Below are 25628 nucleotides of genomic sequence, written 5' to 3'. Positions count from 1 at the left end.
TGCGTGCAGTAGTTTGATTTTATTGACCTTTGAAATGGACCTAAAAATACTCTTTGTTGTCGATCGCGATACATATTTGGGCTAGGCAAAACTATCATTTTATAATCAGATTACGCAACATTGTGAATGAATTGAAGGGTGAAATTTTAAAAATTATTTCAAAGTTAAGAAATATTTTATTCTCATTGAATAATGAATACAAGTAAAAGGAACAACTATGTTATCCACCAAGAAGTGTGCACTCTTTTTTAAAAGCAACTTCCTGAAAGCACCTTCCTGTAGACGCAACATAAACCCACACCACACGGCATGGGGCACTTTCCGCAGAAATGCTAACTTTATTGCGCAAATAAATGCATGTATTGCCTTTTTGCCTCGTAACTCGTGCCCCCAAGAAGTCGCAGCCGTGGATGCTGGGACGTATTTCCGCCTGAACCGCCACCGTTGGCTAGCGCGCTTTGCTAAAGGTTGCGCCAGAGTCTTCTGGACCAAAGGAGGGGGGTGTCTGCGTGGGCGTCGGATCGGAATAATAAATTTAACACTCCGTTTTTAATTTAATATTTTATTGCTTTTTAGCTGCGGCGTTGGCGGCGGCGGCGGCGACGGAACGGTCCAATTGAAACTTATTACCGGTACTTTGCGGAGTGCCACGCCGAGCTTGTAATTAAAACAGATGTTAGGTTGGAAAGGAACGAGGATTTTGAAAGGAAAATGCATCTAATTTGAACTTTGTCGTTGGAAGAAAGTATTGGACTTTATGAGTTTTGATTACAACAACGCTAATTTCACTTTAATTTCAGTGGAATAAATAAACTTACAAATTTAAAGATGTAAATTATTACATTTTTAGCCAATACAGTGCCATCACGTTTTTGTCTGCCTCTGATTTAGTAACACAAGATTTTGGCAACAACCAAATTACAGTCTAGACTCGATTATCCAAAGTTTTGCTTATTCGAAGTTCGATTATCCGAAGGTTTATTGAAGGACTTTTGATAATCGATTCACGAACAAAAAAAAAATTTACTTTTAACAACAAATTTGAGTTTTATGATGATGTTTTTATGAGTTTTATGCCTATCCAATTAAAAAAATCATTGTTTTCAATATTTCATCATCACCGCCATTTTGGTCGCCAACTTGAATCAAAAAATTCTAAATCACTTTAGAGTAGTTTAGGGGTCAAACCAGGGTTGCGAATGAGCGAGCGCTCACGGAAGGCTTGCTCGCTCCAGCTGGAGCGTGAGTTTTTATCAGGTAGCTCGTGCTCGCTCACGCTCACCGGAGCATTTTGCGCTCACGTGAGCTGGTGAGCCAAAGTAGGTAGTTGTTTTTTCCTGTTGAAGCATCTGCCTGTTTGAAACAAAGTTTCTAGAACTATCTCAGCACAGGCAGCAAAAACAAACAAGAAAGTGGTCGAACAAACAAAAGTAGGCACGTAGGGGAACTATATCCTTTCTCAGCCTATTTCTATTATCGGCCTATCAGCACTTTGAACATGAGTTAAAGCTTTCATAAAGTGTTTTTGACTATTCCAAAGTAATAAATAGCTCAAATAAAAGTGAGCAAGCAACTCTCCAATGTTGATACATCTGAAAATGTTGATTTAATAGCGGAAAACGGCAAAAGTGATGAGAATTGGTCGAACGGCTTAGTGTGATTAAAATGGGTATATTTCCCCTAGTACGTTCTATTTAAAATCTAGACATTTTTCGAACAAGGAACAAAAAACTAAATTCATAATGTAAACATTCATTTACGTGAAGAGATGCACTGTTTGTTCACAAATCAAATCCATATTGGACCATATTGTATGTATGTACGTTATGTTTGTTATGTACAAAAATATTGACAATTTATGTATATTTTATTTATTTTTAAATAATCTTTTAAACAGTTACAATCATCCTTGTTCAAAAAATCATATATAACTTGTAATTGAATATTTTCAGAGGTTTGGTTGCGAAAGTGTTGAATAAAATCCACTTGTTGGAAGAAGAGCCAACCTTTTCGTGGTGAAAAATATTGAAAATTTATTTGATTTGAGTCAAAAGGGTTATTTCAACCCTTAGGAATTTTGAGGCATATATTTAAAATAGAACTATTTCAAAAATGTTACCCTAATTTCTAAAATGTTTGCCAAATAAAGACTAACCTTATAAAAATGATTAGCCGTTTCTAATCACTGAATCACTGAAAATTTAATAAACTGAATAACTTTTTTTAATGGTAGCTGATTAGGTACATAAAAACAGTTTAATGTTATATTTTAATCAAACAAGTACCTTGAATCGAGCTTACCAAAGCATAAATCCTCTTGAATCAATTCATTGTTTTGTAAGTTTTTCTAAGGTTTACAGGCCCTTTTATTTAGGCGTCTATACCCTTCCGCCCCTCTGCTACAATAAGGCCTTTGAATTCTAAAATATTTATACATTCGACTGTATGTCTAAAAAATTATTTGACCCTTGCAAATCCAACCATTTATTTAAAAACATGATTGATGAAATTAAGCTATTCCAATTCATATATCATAAAATTTGTTCACAAAGTCATATTTCCACAGCCCTACTGCACCTGACGCAAAAAATCCATCTAGAATTGAAAAAAAAACTTTCTCAAAAACGTTAGATCAGCGAATCTCAACCTTCTTCTAGGCTGGTACCCCCTGCCATGTAAATCAAGTAGGCCCGGTACCCCCGTTGAGAATCGCTGCGTTAGATGATTAGCGACACGTCCAAAATGAGCGCTCCGTGAGCGAAATACGAGCGCGAGCGCGAGCGTGGAGCAAACGTGAGCTGAAAAAATCGGAGCAAACGTGAGCGCGGGCAAACGTGAGCTAGCTCGCGCAGCGCTCCTCCTCACGAATGAGCGAAAAGTGAGCGCTCACGAGCGCGTGAGCGTGTGAGGAACGCAACACTGGGTCAAACTTCAGCTGAAAAAATATATATATTTTCGTGATTCGATTATTCGAAGTGAAATTTTGCCAAGGCCTTCGGATATTCGAGTCTGGGCTGTAATTTGATATTGTTGATCTCCATAAGCTTGCGTATGATATATTAAGTTCATTGCAAATATTTTTCAATGTGTATGCCCCCCTAGAAAAAAAAATCGAGGGACAAACAATAGGGGGCATCAACTGTATTAATAATGATATTGAGCATATTTGGGTTCGTTTAAAAATATTAGGATCATTATAAAAGTCCGATGTATTTACAGCACCTCAAAAACTTTTTTTCGCAAAAATAATCTTTTTCGTCAATTCTTAGTTATTTTGAAAATTAATGATGAATACAATCAAACAGATGTATTATGCAATTTTAAACACTTTTTCCATAAAAATATTGAAAATATGGCTAGTAATTTATTTTGTTTTGCCCCCTGATTATTTTCTCCCAAAACTTAATGCATTTGAATGCAGAAATATCTTGGGGCCATTGTATAATGACATTTAAAATTTTCCGCTCATCTTCAAAATTTAGCATATCTTCAAAATAAAACACAAGTTATATTTTCTCTTGAAATGTGAAAAATCAAATCTTTTTATGTGCAATATGGAATATTCCTGATTCATTGAAGTTAAATTACAACGAAAAATAGGTGATATATGATCACATATTTTTTTGACCATCCCAAACTAAACTTTTTTTTACTGTGTAGTTTATGTTATTTTATTGTTATTTGTTTGTTTATCTGTAGCGATATCCTGTTGGTGTATACACTTCGCATCAGGTCAAGATGTAATATAAACATGATTTTGTTTTATTACTGTGTACATGAATGTGACACCATCAATGTTTACATCTCTGGTTATTTTTCAATACTTCGTAACAGCCATCGCGTTATCCGACACTTATTTGAATATTTTCTCTGAAACAAATCATTTTTTATTGTTTCTCTGTAAAGAGCAAATTTTGTTTTTGTAATATTTTCAAAACAATGATTTTTTTTTATTTTTCATGAAAAAATTCATAAAATAAATTTACATGAAATGGATAAAGGACGGTTTAAATGTTGAAAACAGCTAACTTTGATTCAATTAAAGATCAATCTTTATGCTAAAAGTTCACTACACAATGGATGAATATTACATCTTTTTTATGTCATTTTACCTAAACTTACTAATAAACATTAAAAAAAACGTTTCTGAAATCGCGATAACATATCAAAATTTGATATTTGAATTTGAAAGTTGATGAACACAGTTACATTCTAAAAAATAATCCTTCTAAGTTATAACGTCATGATTCGAATTCCCGGACGCTTCGAAACCCGGACACTTCATATTGTTTAATAAATTATTTGGATATAAGTTCGCATTATGAATGTCAAAACTGTGTTATTTGATGAATTCCAACATTAACTTTCATTTAAAGTTTGTTTGATCGCTGTAGTTAATGCCAAAACAATTAAATACAACAAAATTATAAGTTTACCAAAAATGCGAAACATTTCACTTGAAATATTTCATAGGCGTTCGAAGCACCGGGAAGGCAAAACAGAAATTTATGGTTTCGATTTCCTTAAATTCTAGCAAATTTTTATATAAACTATCGATTGTTTTGATGTTAACAGCTTATTTGAGACCTAAAGAATGCCATTCACTAACATTTCAGTCCAAATTTGTGCGATTCATAAGTAAAATCGAGTATCCGGAATTCGAAGCAAAAGTGTCCGGATTTCGAATCAGCTTTTATCAGTGTCCGGGATTCGAAGCACAACAAGTCATTTTCAATTCAATTCAATTCAGTTTATTTCTTTAGTTTATCGACTAACATTAGTTTTTTTTAAGTGCAGTACAGAGTTTTGGGGGATCCTTTCAGCTGTGTATAAGGCATTTATCACAATGGATACAAATAAAGTTGGTTGTAAAGGAAACAGAAAACAGGAAAACAACTCGCAAAAAACCTGTCACTTTTGCTAGGATAGAAGGGGGATAGGAGAAGGAAAAGGGGTTTCTTAAAAACTAGATCACAGTATCACGGCACCAAACTCGATATCAGAGTATTCTCTGACATCGTGCAACTCGTCCAAAACCGCTGTAGCAGTTTGCTGGTCCAGGTTTCCAGCGATTCCGTGTTGGCCGCCTCCTCGAGCTCGTCCGTCGGGAAATTAAACGGCACAACAAGTCATTTTAATTTTAAAATTCTGATGAAAAATTGTTAAAAAAAGACATATTTTGCATACATTTTCTTGAAACTGACTGTTTATTACTACATCCTGATGATATTTCTACATTTCCAACTTATTTCATGATTTATTGCCATCCATAATAAAAATGATATGCTACTAAGTGGGATTTCGAATCATGACGTTAGAAACGGGAAAATTTTAATTGAAAAAAAATCCTGGTGAGTAACGTAAAATGGCAGTATTTTTTTAGATGCAAAATACTTTGTTTCGGATTTTTTAAGGTTGGCAGCCCTGCCATCGATAGCAGAGGCTGGCGGTGTGCGGTCCGCGGAGTTTGAAATGTTTAGTCGGTAGTTTTTATAGTAAATCACGTGAAAAGAAGTGAAAAGATTATACAATGTGTAGATTTCCTGCAGTTTTGGGAATTTGGACAGTGGTATTCATCTTATTAGAACAATTAAATAGTGCGAAAGAAATAAAAGCAGTTTGCCAAAGGAATATTTTTGAAAGTGGCATCAAGCAGCGCTCAAGCCATTTCATTTGATACTGGAGAAGGTATTGCAGATGGAGAAAAAGTACTTGGAAGATCAGCAAAGCTTGGTGGGCGGTCGACGATCGGTTAAGGTTGGTTGGAGAACGTGGATATTGTGCTGAAGCAGCAGCTGACCAAGAATTGCCAACATATCTGTACGCAAGGATGTGAATTGTGTCGGCAAGAATAAGATCAAGCTGCTCGTGATAGAGGCTCGTGAGCGCAGCTGGAATTCCAGATGCGTACGACCATAATAGGGGACAACTCCCGGGTGCTTAGGACTACCAGAAACCAGAAACTTGGTGAGATCTATCCAAACTGAAATTTTCACATTTTGCCTACTTTTCAACAATTATTGAATACGCGTTGAGCTTTGTTTTGCCTGATGGAATTGGAAGTTTAAAGATAGGTCGAGGACCCGTCTGATTCTTGTACTATGTATAGGCGGGGACAGGCAATGCCCAATGACTTCGCAATTGGGCCGCTAGGATCTCTGCTGTGTGATTTATCGAAAAAAGTCAACATTTCTGTTTACACCATCAATTTAGTTTGAAATGCAAGTTATTCTGCAAACGTGTCCACCTGTCGTTGCATTAAAATCGCCCCACGTCAACAGGAAATCACAACCTGTGAGTATCGGTAACTCAATTCCATGCTCTTTGGCATCATTGTATCCTACACCCCACGCATTCCGGTGCCAAATCAAAACAATTTATGTTACAAATCGCTTCAGAAGAAAACATCTGACAAAACAAGCTGCTGGACTAGCTGGGGGGAATTGTGACCATACATTGACTCTTCCGAGGAACTTCCCTTCAGCGGTGCCTGCAATATATTTTCTTTTCGAACTTGCGACAAAGCAATATCAGTTGACAGCAGACAGTTGGTCAAAAAAGGAAAAAAAAGACACATCGTCTCGAATTCAATGCTTAAAATAGAAAGTTGAAATACAAAGAAAAAAGCACGCCACAAAAAGCTTCTTCCCACAAAGCGAACGGAACAGTTGTGGCCTTAAAAAAACGCAGAAAAGTAAAAAGTTGGGGAAAATTCAAGTACACCACAGTGCAATCAGCCACTTACGAGTACAGGAACACGAATTTGACAATGTAGAACGTTTTCTCCTTCTCGTTGTCCCAGGTGGCCACACACTGGGTGAACAGCTTGATGTCGAAGCGCAGCTTTTTCCGCCGGGTCGTCAGCACCAGAAACTCGGGCAGGTCTGTGTGTGTTGGAAAAAAGTAAGGAAAAATTGAAAGGATTAGTCTAGGAAAATGAAAAGAGAAAACACGCTTCAGGTTTCATTAAAAGTGACTCGTGTATGATGTGATACGTTTTTGGAAATGGAGGTATTAAAACATTTTTGTTTTAGTGGATTTCAACATTTGTTGAAGTTTATGTAGCTGTTAAGTATATGTTTCTGTTTCGCTCCTAATTGTAGTTTTGTATTTTTTTTGTATTGTTTTACTTTTGATTGAGATTTTGATTTACTTAAAATGGTAAAGAAGCATTAAAACATTAAAACATATGAAAAAAATAATGTTTGCTTATCCAAGTTATCTCAAATTTAAGCCGCTTTACTAAAGTAGATCAATCACCCCACAAAAAGTGCAACCTAAAAGCTTTTCTTTACAGGTCTTCACTCTCGCACAACCTTTTTTCCAGCATCACAAATCCCTCCTTTCCTACATCGTCAAAGCTTCCGATTTCGGCTGACGTTTTTTTTTTTTTTTTTTTTTTCATAACTTATTTTTATTAGGTCCTTTTAGGTGCTGTGACCAGGTTAGGACCGAGGATCAATAGTACAAAAAATAATAAAAGAAAAGAAAAAAAAACCGTAACTGAATTAGATGATCATTTGCTCGTGCCATGTGTCAGCAAGTGTGCGATCACATCAATCTGTTCCTCGGGTGTCTTGCACTGGCTCAAGCGAACTCTGTATTCCCGGTAAATGGTCCACAGCTCCGACTCGCTGTACAGCTTCCGTTCACCTTGTTGCTCCTTCGGGGTTGCACCGGCGCCGGCGCCAGTATTTTCTCGACTTCTTCCTGCGGGACGAGGATGTTTATCTTCCGTCCCGACGGACGGCACCGCTCCAGGTAGCGGAGGAAAATCCGCCGCGGTGAACGCGGCTCCTGCCGGAGTCTGTTTGTCCTTCTTCCATGCTGGCGGCTTCGGCTTGGACGCCTGCTGCCTCGACTGGATGAACTGCGCACGTTTGGGACAGCTGCGGTCCAGACCCTCGTGGGATCCAGAGCAGTTGACACATTTCTTGGCTTGCGTTTCTTCTGCTTTGCACTTTTCCGTGCTGTGGGCACCCCCACAGCTGCTGCACCTTGGCTTGAGATGGCAGTTACTGGTTCCGTGACCGAACTGCAAGCAGTTCTTGCACTGGGTCACGTGCGGTTCTTTGTTCCGGTAGGCCACCCACCGGACGACGACTGGTCCCACTTTCTTTACCTTGCTACTCAACTCCTTCAGACTGGTGTGCCCCTTGGGGAAGAGCACGATGAAAGGCGTCTCATCGATGGCGGGAAGCTGCTGCTTCCGCCTGATGGCGTGTACTGCCAAGACGTCCAGCTGATGTTCCGTCTTGAGCAGCTCCTTGATGTAATCCGGTTCCACGTTCGGGAGACCTCGCATTACTACCCGGTGCGGTCTCGCACTGCGCTTTCCGTGCGTGTAGAACTGCACCTTGTTCTTCGTCAGGTGGGCTTGCACCGTGTCGAAGTCGTCGCTCGAGAAGCACGTAATTTTTGTGCCGTACCGCGTCAGTTTGTGTTCCGGCTGGACATCACACGACGACATCACCTTCGCAAGGCGGGCGAAGCTCATTTCTTTCACCACCAGCGGCGGCTGCTTCTTCTCCCCGGCCGACTTGCCGGTTGCTGGTACCACGGGGATAGTTTTTTCTGCTGCTGGGTTCGCATTGTTGTTGTTGTTGCTCTCCTCCGCTAGCGGGCTGAACTTGTTGTTGCTGAGCAGTTTCTCCACATCGCCGTCGTTGCCGCCATCGCCGACGTTGATCTCCTCCTTAGCCTTCCTGCGGCGAACCTTGACCACGGGACGAAATTCGCCCCCGTCCTCTCCTCCTCCTTCGGAGTCTTCCACCTCCATGCCCGTCGCCGCCTGCGTCTTGGGTTGAAACCCGTCCGGTTTCTCCCACACACTTTTCCTCAAGGCCGCGTTCCAGTAGAACGTCCTTCCATTCTCAGCCCTGTGCTCCGTCCACTCACTCTCCACCGTCGCGGCCGCCGCCATGGCCGTCGGCGAAAGTTAACAAAACACCGTCAAAAACGCGCTAAGCTAGCTCGAAAGACGACCAAACCCAACGAAAGTTGAACAGGGAGTCCAATTTCGGCTGACGTTGGACGGAACAGGATGTCCACTGGATTTAGTTTCGTTCGAAAACGCTCAGCTCCTCCCAGCTCATCTCGCCAGAAAAAAAGGCAACATCCTCAACTTTTCAGTTTGTTTTATTTCCACTCCAAAGTTATCGAAAAGCTGTGTAATGGAGCAAATCAGTATCCCGTTGGAGATCCAGAGACCACCAGAACTAGGGCCAACCGATACCGACACCACCACAGCTGGTGCTGGCAACACTGTTTTTGTTCCTCAAAATGCAAGGGACGCCCGCAAAAGCCAGAAATTGGAAAACTTTGCGTCCCCCACCGGAGTGGGTCGTGTTGCTGACGGCAACATATTTGTTCTGGTTTTTGGTGATATTAATGCACTGTTCATGGTTGCCAGATAGAACTTTATTTTTCACTTTGGAGGTGATGGCAAATTGATCTGTTGACTGTTGTTTGCAGATTTTTTTTGGTGTTGATTCAACACGATGGTTTTACAATCTCTATCGAGCTGATAAAAAGCGCCAGGTTCGAAAAACACCAAAATTAATTTGCATAAATTTGCATCTGTACAGCAGCGCCGACATCACACACCATATGGGACATGTCAAGGCGGCAGCATATCGGTTGTGTTTGGACGGGTGGAGATTTTTGGAGACGATTATTCGCTTTGTCCTGTGGTGAGGGCTGGTGAAAAATTCCAACATTTTGAGTAAAAATAAAAAAAACCGCGTTGAAATTAAAATACATCAGCTGGAAAATTGGGAATAAAGGCGAGTTCGCGGGTACGTTACCTTTGAAGGGTACATTTTGATTGAATTAATAAAATTGTTCCGGAATACTGGCACATTTTATCGGCGGCTTTTGGACGAATAAACAACATCAATGGAGTAATTTACTGAGATGTCGGTTTATATATATTTTTTAAATTTGTTAAAACCGTGCAAATGTGTTTGAATACCAAGTGGATTCGATTGATTGTAGTATCTCATATAAAAATCGTGAAGAATTTTTATCTTCAAATCTCATTTTAAAGTTGAAAATCCATTAAGCTTGTGAAAAGATATCAATCCAAAATTCAAATTTGGCTACGAAATCAAGGAAATTCATAATGCAAAATTTGACAATGTTGTCGTTGTCTTAAAAAACTTTTTCGCAACGAAATATTTCGACTCACCCCGCACCAATGTCGGGAAAGAGCCTTGATTCTATGGTTCCAAATATCTTAAGTTTGTTCTACTATTTTTTTAATTTGAGGAAACTTTCATATGGTTTCTGGTTGTAGCAAAAAAAATTTTTTTTTCTGCCAAAAATAACAGATTGAAAAATTAATACCTTTCAATACCAGTGCTTAAAAGTTCTACTTTTCAGCACTATTATCAAACAGTAACAATTTTGTTTTGTTTTGAACGGTGAATTTACTTAGCACATCGATGTGTGATGTAAAATTACATTCAAAATGCATTTTTTTGGAATTGCGAAAAATGTTGTTTACAATTCATTGCAAAACTTTATTTTTTCAGCACTCGTCGTAATTATTCAACTCGGTAAACAAATTTCGTTGGATAAATGTACGACACGTGCTTTCGAATGGGTTTCACTAGTTTTTGAAAATACTTTATTGAACAGAAACGTTGTCACACGACAACATTTTCGCTGATTTACATATCGTCCATATTGAAAACAACGTATCAAATTGACCTCAATCAAACCAAATACTCTACGAAGTTTGAAGCTTTTACTTAAAATATATTCAGAGTTTTTTTTATTAGGTCCTATAAACATATGAAACATAATAGTTTATAGGACATTTAAAAAAAAACCTTAGATATTTTTCTGATGATGTAGCAAGTTTAAACGTAAAAAAACTGTAAACTTAAACCTTAAAAAAAAACTAAAAAAGAGGATTTTTTCAAACAACTTTGATTTTTTAAATTTGCAACATGGATAAAGATTTGTTATGCATTGGATTTTTTTAATTAATATATTTTGTTTACAAGATACCTAATTTTTACATAATTAGCAATACAAAACTTTGTTAAGATTTGTACTTCATTACAGTTTTCTATGATAAATGTTGAAATTTTCAAAGAATACAGTTTTTTTTTAAATAGAAAAATTGTAAATCATATATTTTGTGGAAAATAACTCAGACCTTCCTTCATAAAAAAGATGAAATTGTCAAATTGAATAATTAAAATGGATCTCAACATATTTTGACAACTTTATTTTCTATGTTTTCCTTATATTTTTTTTCATAATGCTGGAAATATGAATAGAAATATAAGACGGGTAGTTTAAAAAATGTGTACCGATTTTTCTGTAGTTTTTAATAAGACATAGGATATAAAATTGATCAAAAATGCGTTCTTAAGATACATTTTATTTTTATTTTTATAGAACTATCAAAATGTTATCAATGATGTCAATTATCTTTATTTGTGAGTTTTGTTGTTTGAAGTTTCTCATTCCATGCAATGTTCACTTTTTCTTTTAAAATATGGAATTAATGTTAAAAGTGCAAGATTTTTACTTTTCTTGTTTTTTTGAAAACTTAAAGAGCAACCCGAAACAATTATAAAAATACTTAAAAAAAACAGAAAAAGAATAAATGTAAGGACTTATTTGTCCTCCAATAAACTGTTCAACGCTTCCGCTTAAATTTCCCCAAGCTCAAATCCATTGTGCCTAACTTTTGCGATCCGATATTAAGCCACAATAAATCTGCAGGAAAGTGGAACATCGCACAAACTTTCTCATCGCAGTTTTTTTGTGTGCTCACTTTCAAAATAGAAATTGTTTGGTCGAGCTTCCAACCAACCAACAACATCCACGTGCGCATCCCAACCACGCGGGTGTATGTCTTTATTTTATTTGAATTTAAACTTTCCCGGCGGAGCGCTTTCCTCCGTGTTGAAGTAAGGCAAAGTAGAATCCACGAGCGTTTCGTGATGGGAATATCATTCCCTGGTCTTATCCTTTTGCTCGCTGACCCTATTTTTGCCTTTTTTTTGCTGTCTAGGGCACTGCAAATCGTACAAATCTCCGATTGTAAGGATTTATCCGAGTTTGTATTTGTATGTGTGTTGTTCTGGGAAAACAAGAATATTTCTGGTGTGTGTTACACACAAAGCTGCTTATTCCATCAAAGCAATAGCACTGCACGAGCACTCGCTTACAGCCCCATTTTCAACGTTTTTCCGATTGCAGTTGCAGTTTCAGATCAGGAATTTCTTTTGAAGCAATTTTATGGCGATACTTTGTAGAGTATCCGGTTTTGTTTCATTGACCCTTAAAAGACCTGATTTTTCTTATTTAAGAAATAAATGATTTATGTTCTACCGTTGTCAAAAAGAAAACTTAAGTTTCTTTTTTCAATTTTATAAGCCAATTTTACTGACTCGAGTATTTTAGGACTTAACCCATCACTAGTGGCCAGTTGTGACCAGCTGCAGCTGTGCGAAACAGCTTCAAAGTGAAAGCATAAGATGCAGACCCCATAAATAACAATCTTTGCAGCTAAAAGCATTTTGGATTTAAAGATTATAAAGTGAACGACCGAAAATTCACTCATTTAAAATTTGGGAAAGTTTAGTTAAAACAAAAAAGTTTGTTTTAAGTGATATCATCCAAAAATATTTTTAACTTTAAAACCAACAATAAGTAACCCACCATGAGCTGTCGAATCCAAAAGGGTCCTCCACCGCACTGCTTGCTTAAAATCGCAATTTTATTAGTTTTTCTCGCATCAAGCAGTAAAGTGGTCGTTCGTAGTGCTTCTACAGTGCACTGCAAAATAAGAGAGCGATTTTTTTTTCTTTTTCAAGGAGAAGCCATTATCGAAATCTGCAAAAGATACTCTCGTTAGAGCGGTGCTGCGCCAACTGCAACGAGCCATTTGGAGGGCGATAAATTTTAGTTGGATTTCGCTAATGGACATACATAGTGTGACAATTGAAAGAAGGGGGGGGGGAGGGGGGATAATTGGTTAATTGAATTTTGGTGGTGATTGGTACGGAGATAGGAGGTTTTAATTGTTTTTCGACAGGACGAATTTGAAGATAAGAAAACTTCTTGATTTCTGATGGGAAAGTTTTTCACAGGTATCTGGGCTTAAAGAGTTTGAAAAATTATAGTTATAATATTAATTTCATATCCAAAACAAGTCACACAGAAAAAAAAAGTTGAATTTTGGAATGTTTCAAATTTGGTAGGATGAATAATACCTATTTTTTGAGTAATATTAATAAAAAAAAATGTGTAAAAATGTGAATCTGAAAAACCCTAAAATAAGGCATAACATATACTCAGTAAAAACAGTAAACTAAAAGTCAAGATGCATGAATTCAACTCATCAATGTTAAAAAAGAGCTTGTTTGACACCAAAACTAAGAAAACAGTTAAATTCAAGAGTTGAATGTTGACATAAACCTTGAAAAAATAATAAAAACAAAATGCATCTGACTTAATTACGCAAAATAACCTTAATCATAAGCCTTATCTTATCATCTAGGATTTTTTTGCTCTTGGTTAGGAAATCTTTTAAAAACCTACAGAAATGGTTTAGCTGTGCCATTCCATGCAGAAAAAAAATAAGTCGAATATATTTTGGTGCACCTTTTACAAATAAATAATAATAGTAGATTTAAGATAATACTGAATAACACGAGTTTTGCAACGTTCTTTTTTTTGCGATTTCAAAATACATTTTTGGATTGGATTTTTCATCGAAACTGCAGTTTCCTCGCTTTTAAAAAACATCTGAGACAAACTTTAACAAAAACAGATTTTTTTGAAAAAAATATCAAAAATCATATTTTTACCCAAAACCCTGGAAATCACAAAAAGAGGAAGCCTGGCAACATTGCCCACGAGCGGTTGATTGTTTTGCGGTGCGCCGGGATTTTCGTGATTTTGTAGTGTTTTCGGAAGTTTTTGGTGTTGGTTGTGTGTTCGAAATGTGGACGTTTTATAGAAGTTGCCCGGGAAGATGAAGGTTTCCCTGAGGAGTGGCGTCCGCCGTCCATCAGTGACGTTTGTTCGTTTTGAGTGAGGGAGAGAGAGCATCGTCAGTGTTTGGTGTCATCGCGCTTTGTTGGTAAACAGATGACATGCTGGCGCTGTGCTCTAACGGTGGTGGGTGGTGTTGACTACCGAGTCTGGGTGTTGGGTGGGAGGCTCATTGGTTTAGTGATGTTGGTTTGCGAGTGATCGGTGGCGGTTGTGTTTCAAAGATGGAAGGTGGACTTCTTCATCTTTGAAAGCGAAAAATTTCTGCGAGTGGAGGATTATCAAATATCGTCTGGTGAGTTCGTTCCATGTTACGTGTTTACTTGATTTTTTTTTTTTTGACATAGGACTATGTCTTTACTTACTATATTGGGGGGCCAGTTCAGAAATTCGATCCAAAGCGTCACTTTTAAGCGTTAAAAAAGGGGACATTTTGAACGCTTATATCTTTTTTCCCTGTGAATCAATCCAGATGGTTGGACCACCAATCGAAAGAGGAAGACTTCAGCTATTGTTTAACTACATAGATAGTCTGACTAAACATAGTTAAAGCACTTAAAACATGCAATCAAAATGAGTAATTTTTCAGTACAAATCGGACAGATGACCAATCAGAGCGAGCGTATGCATTCGAGACCGCGCCTCTTTTGTGCCGTTCTCCGGCTGTGCCGCTATTTAAGCAGAAAATTTCGCAAAAGCAAGTCACTTTGGAACGAGCACTCGAACTGTGCACGTCGGGCCGGCGCGGAGCAGCAGCAGCAGCGGCCAATAGAAGAAGAGGACCAGCAACCAGAAGGAAGAACCACCGGCAGCAGAAGGAGGAAATTCGAGCGAAGCGGACGGCGTGGAAGTCGCTATGATGCGGCGGTTCTCATGAAAAATGGCCAATTCGACAGTTGTGGCCAAAACCAGAAGTGGCCGATGCCCTCAAAGAAGGTTCCCCCGGGGCCTGGGGGGACATTTACAGAAACATACGAGTTGTGGCAATATGGGTATCAAAATTCATGGTTTTTGATACTGAACATAATAATGGTCATTTCGACAGTAGTGGCCACAACCTGGAGTGGCCGGTGCCCTCAAAGAAGGTTCCCCCGGGGCCTGGGGGGACATTTACAGAAACATACGAGTTGTGGCAATATGGGTATCAAAATTCATGGTTTTTTATACTGAACATAATAATGGCCATTTCGACAGTAGTGGCCACAACCTGGAGTGGCCGGTGCCCTCAAAGAAGGTTCCCCCGGGGCCTGGGGGGACATTTACAGAAACATACGAGTTGTGGCAATATGGGTATCAAAATTCATGGTTTTTTATACTGAACATAATAATGGCCATTTCGACAGTAGTTGCCACAACCTGGAGTGACCGGTGCCTTCAAAGAAGGTTCCCCCGGGGCCTGGGGGGACATTTACAGAAACATACGAGTTGTGGCAATATGGGTATCAAAATTCATGGTTTTTGATACTGAACATAATAATGGCCATTTCGACAGTAGTGGCCACAACCTGGAGTGGCCGGTGCCCTCAAAGAAGGTTCCTCCGGGGCCTGGGGGGACATTTACAGAAACATACGAGTTGTGGCAATATGGGTATCAAAATTCATGGTTTTTGATACTGAACATAATAATGGCCATTTTGACAGTAGTGGCCACAACCTGGAGTGGCCGGTGTCCTCAAAGAAGGTTCCCCCGGGGCCTGGGGGGACATTTACAGAAACATACGAGTTGTGGCAATATGGGTATCAAAATTCATGGTTTTTTATACTGAACATAATAATGGCCATTTCGACAGTAGTTGCCACAACCTGGAGTGACCGGTGCCTTCAAAGAAGGTTCCCCGGGGCCTGGGGGGACATTTACAGAAACATACGAGTTGTGGCAATATGGGTATCAAAATTCATGGTTTTTGATACTGAACATAATAATGGCCATTTCGACAGTAGTGGCCACAACCTGGAGTGGCCGGTGCCCTCAAAGAAGGTTCCTCCGGGGCCTGGGGGGACATTTACAGAAACATACGAGTTGTGGCAATATGGGTATCAAAATTCATGGTTTTTGATACTGAACATAATAATGGCCATTTTGACAGTAGTGGCCACAACCTGGAGTGGCCGGTGTCCTCAAAGAAGGTTCCCCCGGGGCCTGGGGGGACATTTACAGAAACATACGAGTTGTGGCAATATGGGTATCAAAATTCATTGTTTTTGATACTGAACATAATAATGGCCATTTCGACTGTAGTGGCCGGTGCCCTCAAAGAAGGTTCCTTCGGGGCCTGGGGGGACATTTACAGAAACATACGAGTTGTGGCAATATGGGTATCAAAATTCATGGTTTTTTATACTGAACATAATGGCCATTTCGACAGTAGTGGCCACAACCTGGAGTGGCCGGTGCCCTCAAAGAAGGTTCCCCCGGGGCCTGGGGGGACATTTACAGAAACATACGAGTTGTGGCAATATGGGTATCAAAATTCATGGTTTTTTATACTGAACATAATAATGGCCATTTCGACAGTAGTGGCCGGTGCCCTTAAAGCAGGTTCCCCCGGGGCCCGGAGGACTTTTTACAGAACCATACGAGTTGTGGCATATTGGTATCAAAATTCATGGTTTTTGATATTGTACATGAAAATTGACATTCCGACAGTAGTGGCCACAACCTTGAGTGACCGGTGATCTCAAAGCAGGTTTCCCCGGGGCCCGGAGGGTCTTTAACAGAACCATACGAGTTGTGGCAATATGGATATCAAAATTCATGGTTTTTGATACTGAACATGAAAATTGACATTTCGACCGTAGTGGCCACATCCTGGAGTTGCCGGTGCCCTCATAGAAGGTTCACCTTGGGAGAACATTTATGACAATTTTGCCGACAAATCTATGAAACAAAATAAAATATTTCAGATTTCACTAGCAATCCAAAAACACATTCAAATTGTTTGGTCCTATGTCTTTCGGTTATGTCTCTGACATACCATCTTGAACTTTTTAGTATGCGTGGGAGATATAGGCCCTTTTTTGTGAATCCTATTTTTTAATGTTCTTGGTATTTTTTTGTTTTGTTTTATTTATTTCTACCTTTAAAAATTGTCCACGTTGTGTTCGGGTCGTCGCCAACTATTAACGGTTTAAATTGTTTCTACACATTGGCAATTACTTTAAATCAATTCGATTTGATTTTTGAACAATCAAGTGAGTTCATTGATCATTAGTGCAGTACCTATGAGGACGCGCAGTCCTGTTTTTTTGTTATTTTCGTCTCTTTTGTGTCGCTGTTTGTGTGCATGGGGTGATTGGTCTTCTTCTTCTTCTTTTTCATTTTACTTAGTTTGCGCGTTCGTTGGCCGATGAGATTTTTTTGTTCTCTTTATATAGTTTTCGATAAAAACGATCCGAGTTCGTTAGGTTTATCGCGTAACAAAATTTTTTTGTTTCATCAAGAACGTCGTGTGGTGCGCGAGTCTTTTTTGTGTTGAAAAGACCTTCCCATAGCTCCGTAGCTCGGAGGGCTCGACGTCGGTTGTTTGTGTGTTAAGCCCTCTCCATAGCATCGTAGCTCGAGAGGCAACTAAAATCAATACCTTATCTAGCTAACAGAAAGAAGATCGGAAGGCATTTGATGATTGAGTTCGTCGCGTCTATTCCGTAACACATTCATGAACTAAATGATTATATAATTAAAAATCAGACTACGCTATCATTGCAGCATTGCGTTTAACACCTCATTGTATAAATAAATATTATTTGGTTTTATCTTTCCACAGCCGGCTGTCTAAGATTAAACCATTTCATAAAAAATTTAACAACAGTTAAACGGGAAATGTCTCATCCGCAGCAACCGATTGTTTGCCTTGAGAATAAAATATAATACCTTTCAACAAACACTATGATTTTGGGTCGCATCATCATCTTCTATGATGAATCCTGACCAAACACCCTATCCTACTAACCAATTTTCAGGTTCCTGGCGCTCGTGGGGTGTAAGCACAGAGTAAATCAGCTGCCCTAGTAGCAACCTGCGCTAACTAACATTCCCGTCCCTTAAAATCGAGATCTACAAACTGACATGGCGGGCGCCGTTGGTGGCCAATGACTGTTACCTATTCGCAACTGATCTTGTTTTGGAAGTCATGGTGTTTTATCTTTTCAGCGCATTCATACATGATGTTGATAAGGGAAATACCACTTGATAGTCGAAGCCTATGATCAGTAGTGCTGAAAGGATATTACGGTTCTGTTCAGCAACGGAGAAGGACAACCATGGGTGGTCTCTCATGCTCATGCTCAAAACCCTGGAAATCACAAAAAAACCCTTAAACCTAAAGATGGGGATGGATTCAGCAGGCGAATTTACATAAAAAACGATCTATCAGATTGACGAGACAGCCTTATTTTAAATTCTGTAAAACTTGAATGAGAACAAACTAAAACATTTTTTTAAATAGGCTATACAAGTTCGTAGAAGCAATCAATTTCATGCAATTCTGGACCTGGATTTGGATTAAGAGGCAGTTTTTGTAAATATTGCTCGGTTTGTTCTAGAGGTCGTATCGAGGTGCTCCGATTTGGATGAAACTTTCAGCGTTTGTTTTTCTATACATGAGATGAACTCATGCCAAATATGAGCCCTCTATGACAAAGGGAAGTGGGGTAAAACGGGCTTTGAAGTTTGAGGTCCAAAAAACATAAAAAATCTTAAAATTGCTCGCATTTCAGTAAAACTTTATCAATTCCAACTCTCGTAGATGCATTTGAAAGGTCTTCCGAAGCACTTCAAAATGGACCATAGACATCCAGGATCGGCTTGACTTTTTCTCATAGCTTTTGCAAATTACTGTTAAAAATGGATTTTTTTAAAACCTTAATATCTTTTTGCAACAGCCTCCAACACCCATACTCCCATAGGTCAAAAGATAGGTAATTATATGGACTATAAGCCTACGGTATTAACTTTTTGGCCAATTGCAGTTTTTCTCATAGTTTTTCGATTTTTCTACAACAAACATTTGACAACGTTAGTTTTTGCCCTGTAGGCCTCCATAGCGGCACTTTTTGGTCTCATTTTTGTCATATTCGGAATCCTCGGAAAATTTCACGTTAGTTAGAAGTATTGGAGTGGTAAATTTGATTTTAAAAATAATTAAATAAAACTTTTTTGTAAAAAGAAACAGATCTTTTTTACTCTGTGATCAATACGTCAAATGCTGCATCAAGTAGGCGAAAACCTGTTTCACCCCTAATCCAACAAATTTTAAAAAATATTTTAATTCATTCTAAATGGCAATTTTTCCAATCAAATTTACCACTCCAATACTTCTAACCAACGTGAATTTTTTCGAGGATTCCGAATATGACAAAATTGAGACCAAAAAGTGCCGCTATGAAGGTCTACAGGGCAAAAACTAACGTTGTAAAATGTTTGTTGTAGAAAAATCGAAAAACTATGAGAAAAACTGCGATTGGCCAAAAAGTTAATACCGTCGGCTTATAGTCCATATAATTACCTATCTTTTGACCTATGGGAGTATGGGTGTTGGAGGCTGTTGCAAAAAGATATTAAGGTTTTAAAAAAATCAATTTTTAACAGTAGTTTGCAAAAGCTATGAGAAAAAGTCAAGCCGATCCTGAATGTCTATGGCCCATTTTGAAGTGCTTCGGAAGACCTTTCAAATGCATCTACGAGAGTTGAAATTGATGAAATTTTACGGAAATGCGAGCAATTTTAATTTTTTTAGGTTTTTTGGACCTCAAACTTCGAAGCCCTTTTAACCCCACTTCCTTTTGTCGTAGAGGGCTCATATTTGGCATGAGTTCATCTCATGTATAGACAAACAAACGCTGAAAGTTTCATCCAAATCGGAGCTCCTCGATACGACCTGTTACACATTGGTGAAAAACTCGCTCTTAAATAAAACATTTTTGAAAAAAGAAATAGATCTTATTTACCCTGTGATCAATACGTCAAATGCTGTATCAAGTAGGCGAAAACCTGTTTGACCCCCAATTCAACAAATTGTTAAAAAATATTTTAATTCATTCTAAATGGCATTATTTTTCAATCAAATTTACAACTCCAATACTTCTAACTTACGTGAAATTTTCCGAGGATTCCGAATATGACAAAAAAATGAGACTAAAAAGTGCCGCTATGGAAGCCTACAGGGCAAAAACTAACGTTGTAGAATGTTTGATACAGAAAAATCGAAAAACTATGAGAAAAACTGCGATTGGCCAAAAAGTTATTACCGTAGGCTTATAGTCCACGAAATTCCCTAACTTTTAACCTATGGGAGTATGGGTGTTGGAGGCTGTTGCAAAAAGATATTAAGATTTAAAAAAAAATAATTTTAAACAGTAATTTGCAAAAGCTATGAGAAAAAGTTAAACAAATCCTGGATGTCTATGGCTTATTTTGAAGTGCTTCAAAAGACCTTTCAAATGCATCTAAGAGAGTTGGAATTGATGAAGTTTTACTGAAATGCGAGCAATTTTAAGATTTTTTATGTTTTTTGGACCTCAAACTTCAAAGCCCGTTTTACCCCACTTCCCTTTGTCGTAGGAGGCTCATATTTGGCATGAGTTCATCTCATGTACAGACAAACAAACGCTGAAAGTTTCATCCAAATCGGAGCACCTAAATACGACCTGTTACACATTGGTGAAAAACTCGCTCTTAAGCAGGCAAATTTCTACAAGGAACACATATAGTCGTTTCAGAGACAGGAAACATGTGATATTTTGTTAAATAGAAGGTATTACAAAATTTTGAGATTCATTTGATTTAGATCAAAAATTCCTTCAGCGGCTTCATGAAAGGCAACCACCGGCACATCGTCGTTGTCGTGCTATCTTATCTTGTGCTTCACATTTGACCGTTACAGATCCCCAAAATTCGATTTCCATCCTGAGATATCTAATAAAAACCGAAAAAAAATCCGTGCATTATTGTCACTCTTCACATGAAAGAAGTTTGAATCTTATTGGACTGTCTTCACACACCCTGAACATTGCTGCAAGTGCGTCAACTGGCCAATGGGAATATGGTCAGAATCAGTTTGACACACGTACATGTACTGCAAACATTTTTAATTATAACTCGGGATTCCAACAACCAAATTCAGCCAAACTTCGTTACATTGCTCAGAATGGTCAGCTAAACAAAATGAGTTTTTTGTTGTGCGTCGTGCTCTAGTTTTTGTTCATTCAAGGTCTAAAATTGAGATGCATTTTTCTCGTTCAAAAGTGACGTACGACAAGATAGCACGATAATGTCGACTTGCTGATTCATTTTGGTGCTCTGCATTTAAGAGCATTTTAGAGTGATGATCAATTTTCATTGAAATTGATCAACGGCTTCACGTTAAACTCAATGGTATATTTAAGTAAATGTATATTGCATTCCACTCTGTTAACCACACCAAATATCCCTGTTTTTCCCTAGAATCCACCACATTACAAAGTTTGTATCAACGTTTGCCTGCCCACATGTTGAAGTTACACTGTCGCTTGGACGTCTGCTGCTGCCGGTATCAATGTATAACGAGGCTCGAAAATCTATGAAATTGGTGGAAATGGAACCAAATGGAATGTGTGGAATGAATGGAATGGAATGCGTGGCTGGCTTGTCGGCTTTCGAATTTCACTCGTCCACTAGCTGATTTTTTCATTTCATAGTGGGAGAAAGTGATCGAATTTGGTTAAAAATTATTTAAATTTATTTAGGTTTTAGTCTATTTATGAAAAATCACAATAAAAAAAATAATATATTTTTGGACTCTGTAAATAAGATTAAACAATTACGCCCCCTTCAAAAGTCAACCCACAATGTGTCACGGTCTTTCTATAGTGTGTGCCTCGGTTAACAGCCAGTATCGAGGGACGACGACGGCCAACACTCACCCGAAAGGAAGCCAATCAGCCAGATAACGGCGATGGACCGCCAGGCACGTTCCGGCCGGGGTTTGTAGCGCAGCGGGAAGCAGATCGCGTACCAGCGGTCAATCGAGATGAACGTCAACGTGAGCACCGACACCGTCACCGAAACCGTCTGGAATTGAAAGAGAGAGAGAGAGAGAGAGAGAGTGGATGGCTGAGTGTGATTGTGTGGGCAAATCGAAACTGACAAAAGGGGGTTTGTTGTTGAGCTTTTCTTTTGTTCTGTTGGGTTTTTCCGGAAAATTGTAATGGAAATTGGGATTTTGTAATAATTTGTGATACAATAAAGCAAACAGACCTTCATTAAGCCTTTTTTAAACATTATGCAGCTATTGCCTAAAGAATTAATGGCACATTCTAATTCCGCCAAAACCTTGATAATTACATAGAGCGTCCAATTTCCCAGGGTTACAAATTTCCCGGGAAACGGGAAATTCTCAGCCAATTTCCCGGGAAATCCCGGGAATTCCCGGGAAATTTAAAATTTATTGAAAATTGTTATGATCTTGGTTTTAATTAATCTTATGCAACAAAATTGTATTTTTTGATTATAAATTTTTTAATTTCCTCTGTGACCAGTTTATTGAAATGAGAAAAAAAACATTTTTATATTTAATCTGGAAAACATTATGCATCGGTGGTCCCCTCGTTATTTTTTGTTCAGCCCAGTTAACAAGCAACATTCGGTGGCTGGGCTACGTTCTCAGCCCAGTTACCTAACAACTACTGTATTATGCAATATGATTTAAATTATACGATAAATTAACATCATTTGACAAAAAGTCTTCTATTTTTTCACATTTAACCCTCTAACACCTGTAGTTGCACCAGTGCTCCATAATTCTTTTACTTCAAATTGTAATTTCTCTAGTACTTGGTATTCAACCAATTGAATTAATTCTTTTTGCACAAATTGTTTTGATGAAATAACATCAATCTGCTAAAACTTACCTAATTGTAATAATTTAATACTCATTAAGCAAGATCTATTCCCAGTTGCTTCAAAAAATAATATTATCAGAAATAATTCTGATAAAATTCTGATTATCTGATTAATTATATATAAACCAAACAATACATTGAATTGAACAAAATCATGTTGAGTTTGTTAATTTATTATTTTTTCAGAGCATTTTCAAAAAATAGTTCCAAAAATTTAAAAAAAATGTTTACTTCCGATTGAATTTCGGGAATTCCCGGGAAATTTACAAATTTCCCGGGACGGGAAATTGGACGGTCTATAATTACAGTATAATTCATAATAAAAATCGTTATCTCATTGATTTCTTTTTTTTTTAGAATTCGGGAAAGATTATCGTCATCATATTTTCAATAAATCTCACTTGGTAAGAAAAATTCAGTAGAGAAGAATTAAATTTGGAGGATGTTTTATCTATAATATGAGCAGAATTAATGTAAATTATATTCCCTTTGTCTATGAAATTTGGATTGGAAAAGAAACAGAGGTAAAAGGACACGTGCCGTGTGGCTTGTGGTCGCCCTCCACGCGGCTTTCCGTGGCTAGAAGACGAGCCTCGCATCCATCACACGGAACACCCGAGGTCCATGAATTACCCGTGATGACAGGCCTCGTAACCCTTGTCAAACACGACGCCCGACGGCGGTACGAGATCCTGGAGGGGCTTGTTCTGAAGAAGAGCAGGCCCCCACCACTAGTTCCGTACTCAATCAACAGGACCTGCGAGTAGCTCCGGGAACGGCACGCCGGGGAATTCCTCAAAGATTGTGATATCTACGCGAGCTGATTGAAAACCAGTGCGACAAGAATACTTAAACGATGGACGGTAGAGAACGTGGCTCGTTACGGTTCTGTCGGAGTGGTGGGTTAAGGGTTTACATACATGTATATCTGCAAAAATCAGAGGTTGGTATGAGCACACACTTCGACTTTTGTTTTTTATTCTTTTTTCAGGGCATTAAAATATACATTGTCACAAAACAAATTTGGAGATATTTGGTTGCATGATTGCCGAGATATAGCAATTTCAAGTTAGCAGTTTCAAAAAAAGGGTGCCACGATATCTCAACACTGTCTTGACCAAATCGGCTCAAAATTTTGGTGAAGACTCGTTAAACCGATTCCGTGTGCATGACGAAGCCCGATTTTCAAAAAGTTTATTTTAGAAAAAGATAAAAATATTTTTGTGTTTTTCATATAAAAAACCGTTAGTTTTTGATTTTTGTATTTTTTTAAAAAGCAAATTTTAAAAATTGAGCTTCGTCATGCACACGGGATACATCTTGAGAGTCTTCACCTCAAATTTCAGCCAATTTGGACCATCTCATCTCGAGATATCGTGGCACCCGTAAACCAACTCGGGGTTTAGAGAAAAACGCCAACAAAGTTTGACAGCCCGCTTTGCGCATGGCAAAATTTTGAGCTTAAATCGTCTCTCACTTAATTTAAACATGAAATATCTTCATGAAACTTTCAGAAGTGATTAATAATCATCTTTTGAGTGGATTCAACAAATATTCTGTAATATAAAATTTTGTGATTTTCTACATGTATGTAACCCCTTAAGCTAGCATTTAGATAAGAAAACGCTGGGAATTTTAAAGCTATTATAATTTTATTTTAAACCGTTGCAGGTCATCCATATTATCACACAATGTAACTGCGCAACACTCGAAGAACAAACAAGTACTCATTATACTTCATTCATTTGTGCAAATTTCCCAACGGATTAGCTGCTGAATATTACAAACTGGATTTTGCAACAAAATTTGTATAGCCACCTATAGTCTACTCCAGTTTTCCCCAAGCGCAGCTCACACACACAAGTGGATTTCAACCTGATGTCGTAGTGCAGAACCCCAAGTGCCTGTGGTCAGTGAGAGCCAGCTATCATTTTGAGGTTAGGAAATTAAATCTGGCCCCCGACGACTGGTGTCGGACGGTCTTGCTCACGTACTACCACCTCGAACCAGCTTGATTCTGGTGCATATTTGAAGAGAACGCTTCGACGTCGTCGTGCTATCTTGTCGCACCCGCCATTTTGACGTTCCGAGAAAAACGCGTTTTAATGTTTGACCTTGAATATTCAAAAACGAGAGCACGCAATGTAAACAATAACAAACACGTTTTGTTTGGCTCACCATTCTGTGCATTGTCCCAAAATTTGGTTGAAGTTGGTTGCTGGAGTCCCGAGTTATAATTACAAATGTTTACGGTAGTCTAGCTTGTACGTGTGACAAACGCATCCTGACTTTCCTGGCCTGAAATCCCTTTGGCCTTTTGTCGCACTTACATCAATTTTCATGGAGTGACAAGATAGCACGACAAGATTGAAACTACTTTCATATGTAAAGTGACAAAAATGCACGGAGTTTTTTCGGTTTTTGTTGAATATCTCAGGATTGAAATCGAATTTTGGGGATCTGTGAAGGTCAAAAGGTGAGGCATTGTGAGCTGCACAAAATGGTGTTCTTAACTCAATTTGACCCAAAATGCACGTACGACAAGTTAGCACGATGGCGACGGCTTGTTAGTTGAGCGGTCGGAAGAGCACCTCTCCCGGCTGCAGAAATTACCGATGTTGGCACAAGAATGTTTAACCAGACGACGAACCATCACCGTGCGTCATTGTCGTCTGGACGACGAGACTCCGAGGATCGTACAGCTGGACGTCATCGTACAGTGTGTAACC

General features: G+C 38.4%; 1 protein-coding gene across 3 annotated transcripts in view; it reads right to left on the bottom strand.

Annotated features, from left to right (window-relative positions):
- Nucleotides 1-25628, bottom strand: part of LOC120431713 (orexin/Hypocretin receptor type 1-like) — a 276085-nt gene that overhangs the window by 14684 nt on the left and 235773 nt on the right. For all 3 annotated transcript variants that reach the window (XM_052707482.1, XM_052707485.1, XM_052707483.1), the window contains 2 exons: nt 21922-22069; nt 6746-6884 (listed from right to left, as the gene is read on the bottom strand). In XM_052707482.1, coding sequence (XP_052563442.1) covers nt 6746-6884; nt 21922-22069 — 287 coding nt within the window. The remainder of the gene's footprint in view (nt 1-6745; nt 6885-21921; nt 22070-25628) is intronic.

The sequence above is a fragment of the Culex pipiens genome, chromosome 2 (assembly GCF_016801865.2).
Source record: "Culex pipiens pallens isolate TS chromosome 2, TS_CPP_V2, whole genome shotgun sequence".
Lineage (NCBI taxonomy): Eukaryota > Metazoa > Arthropoda > Insecta > Diptera > Culicidae > Culex > Culex pipiens.
This window is presented reverse-complemented; position numbering and strand designations above follow the sequence as displayed.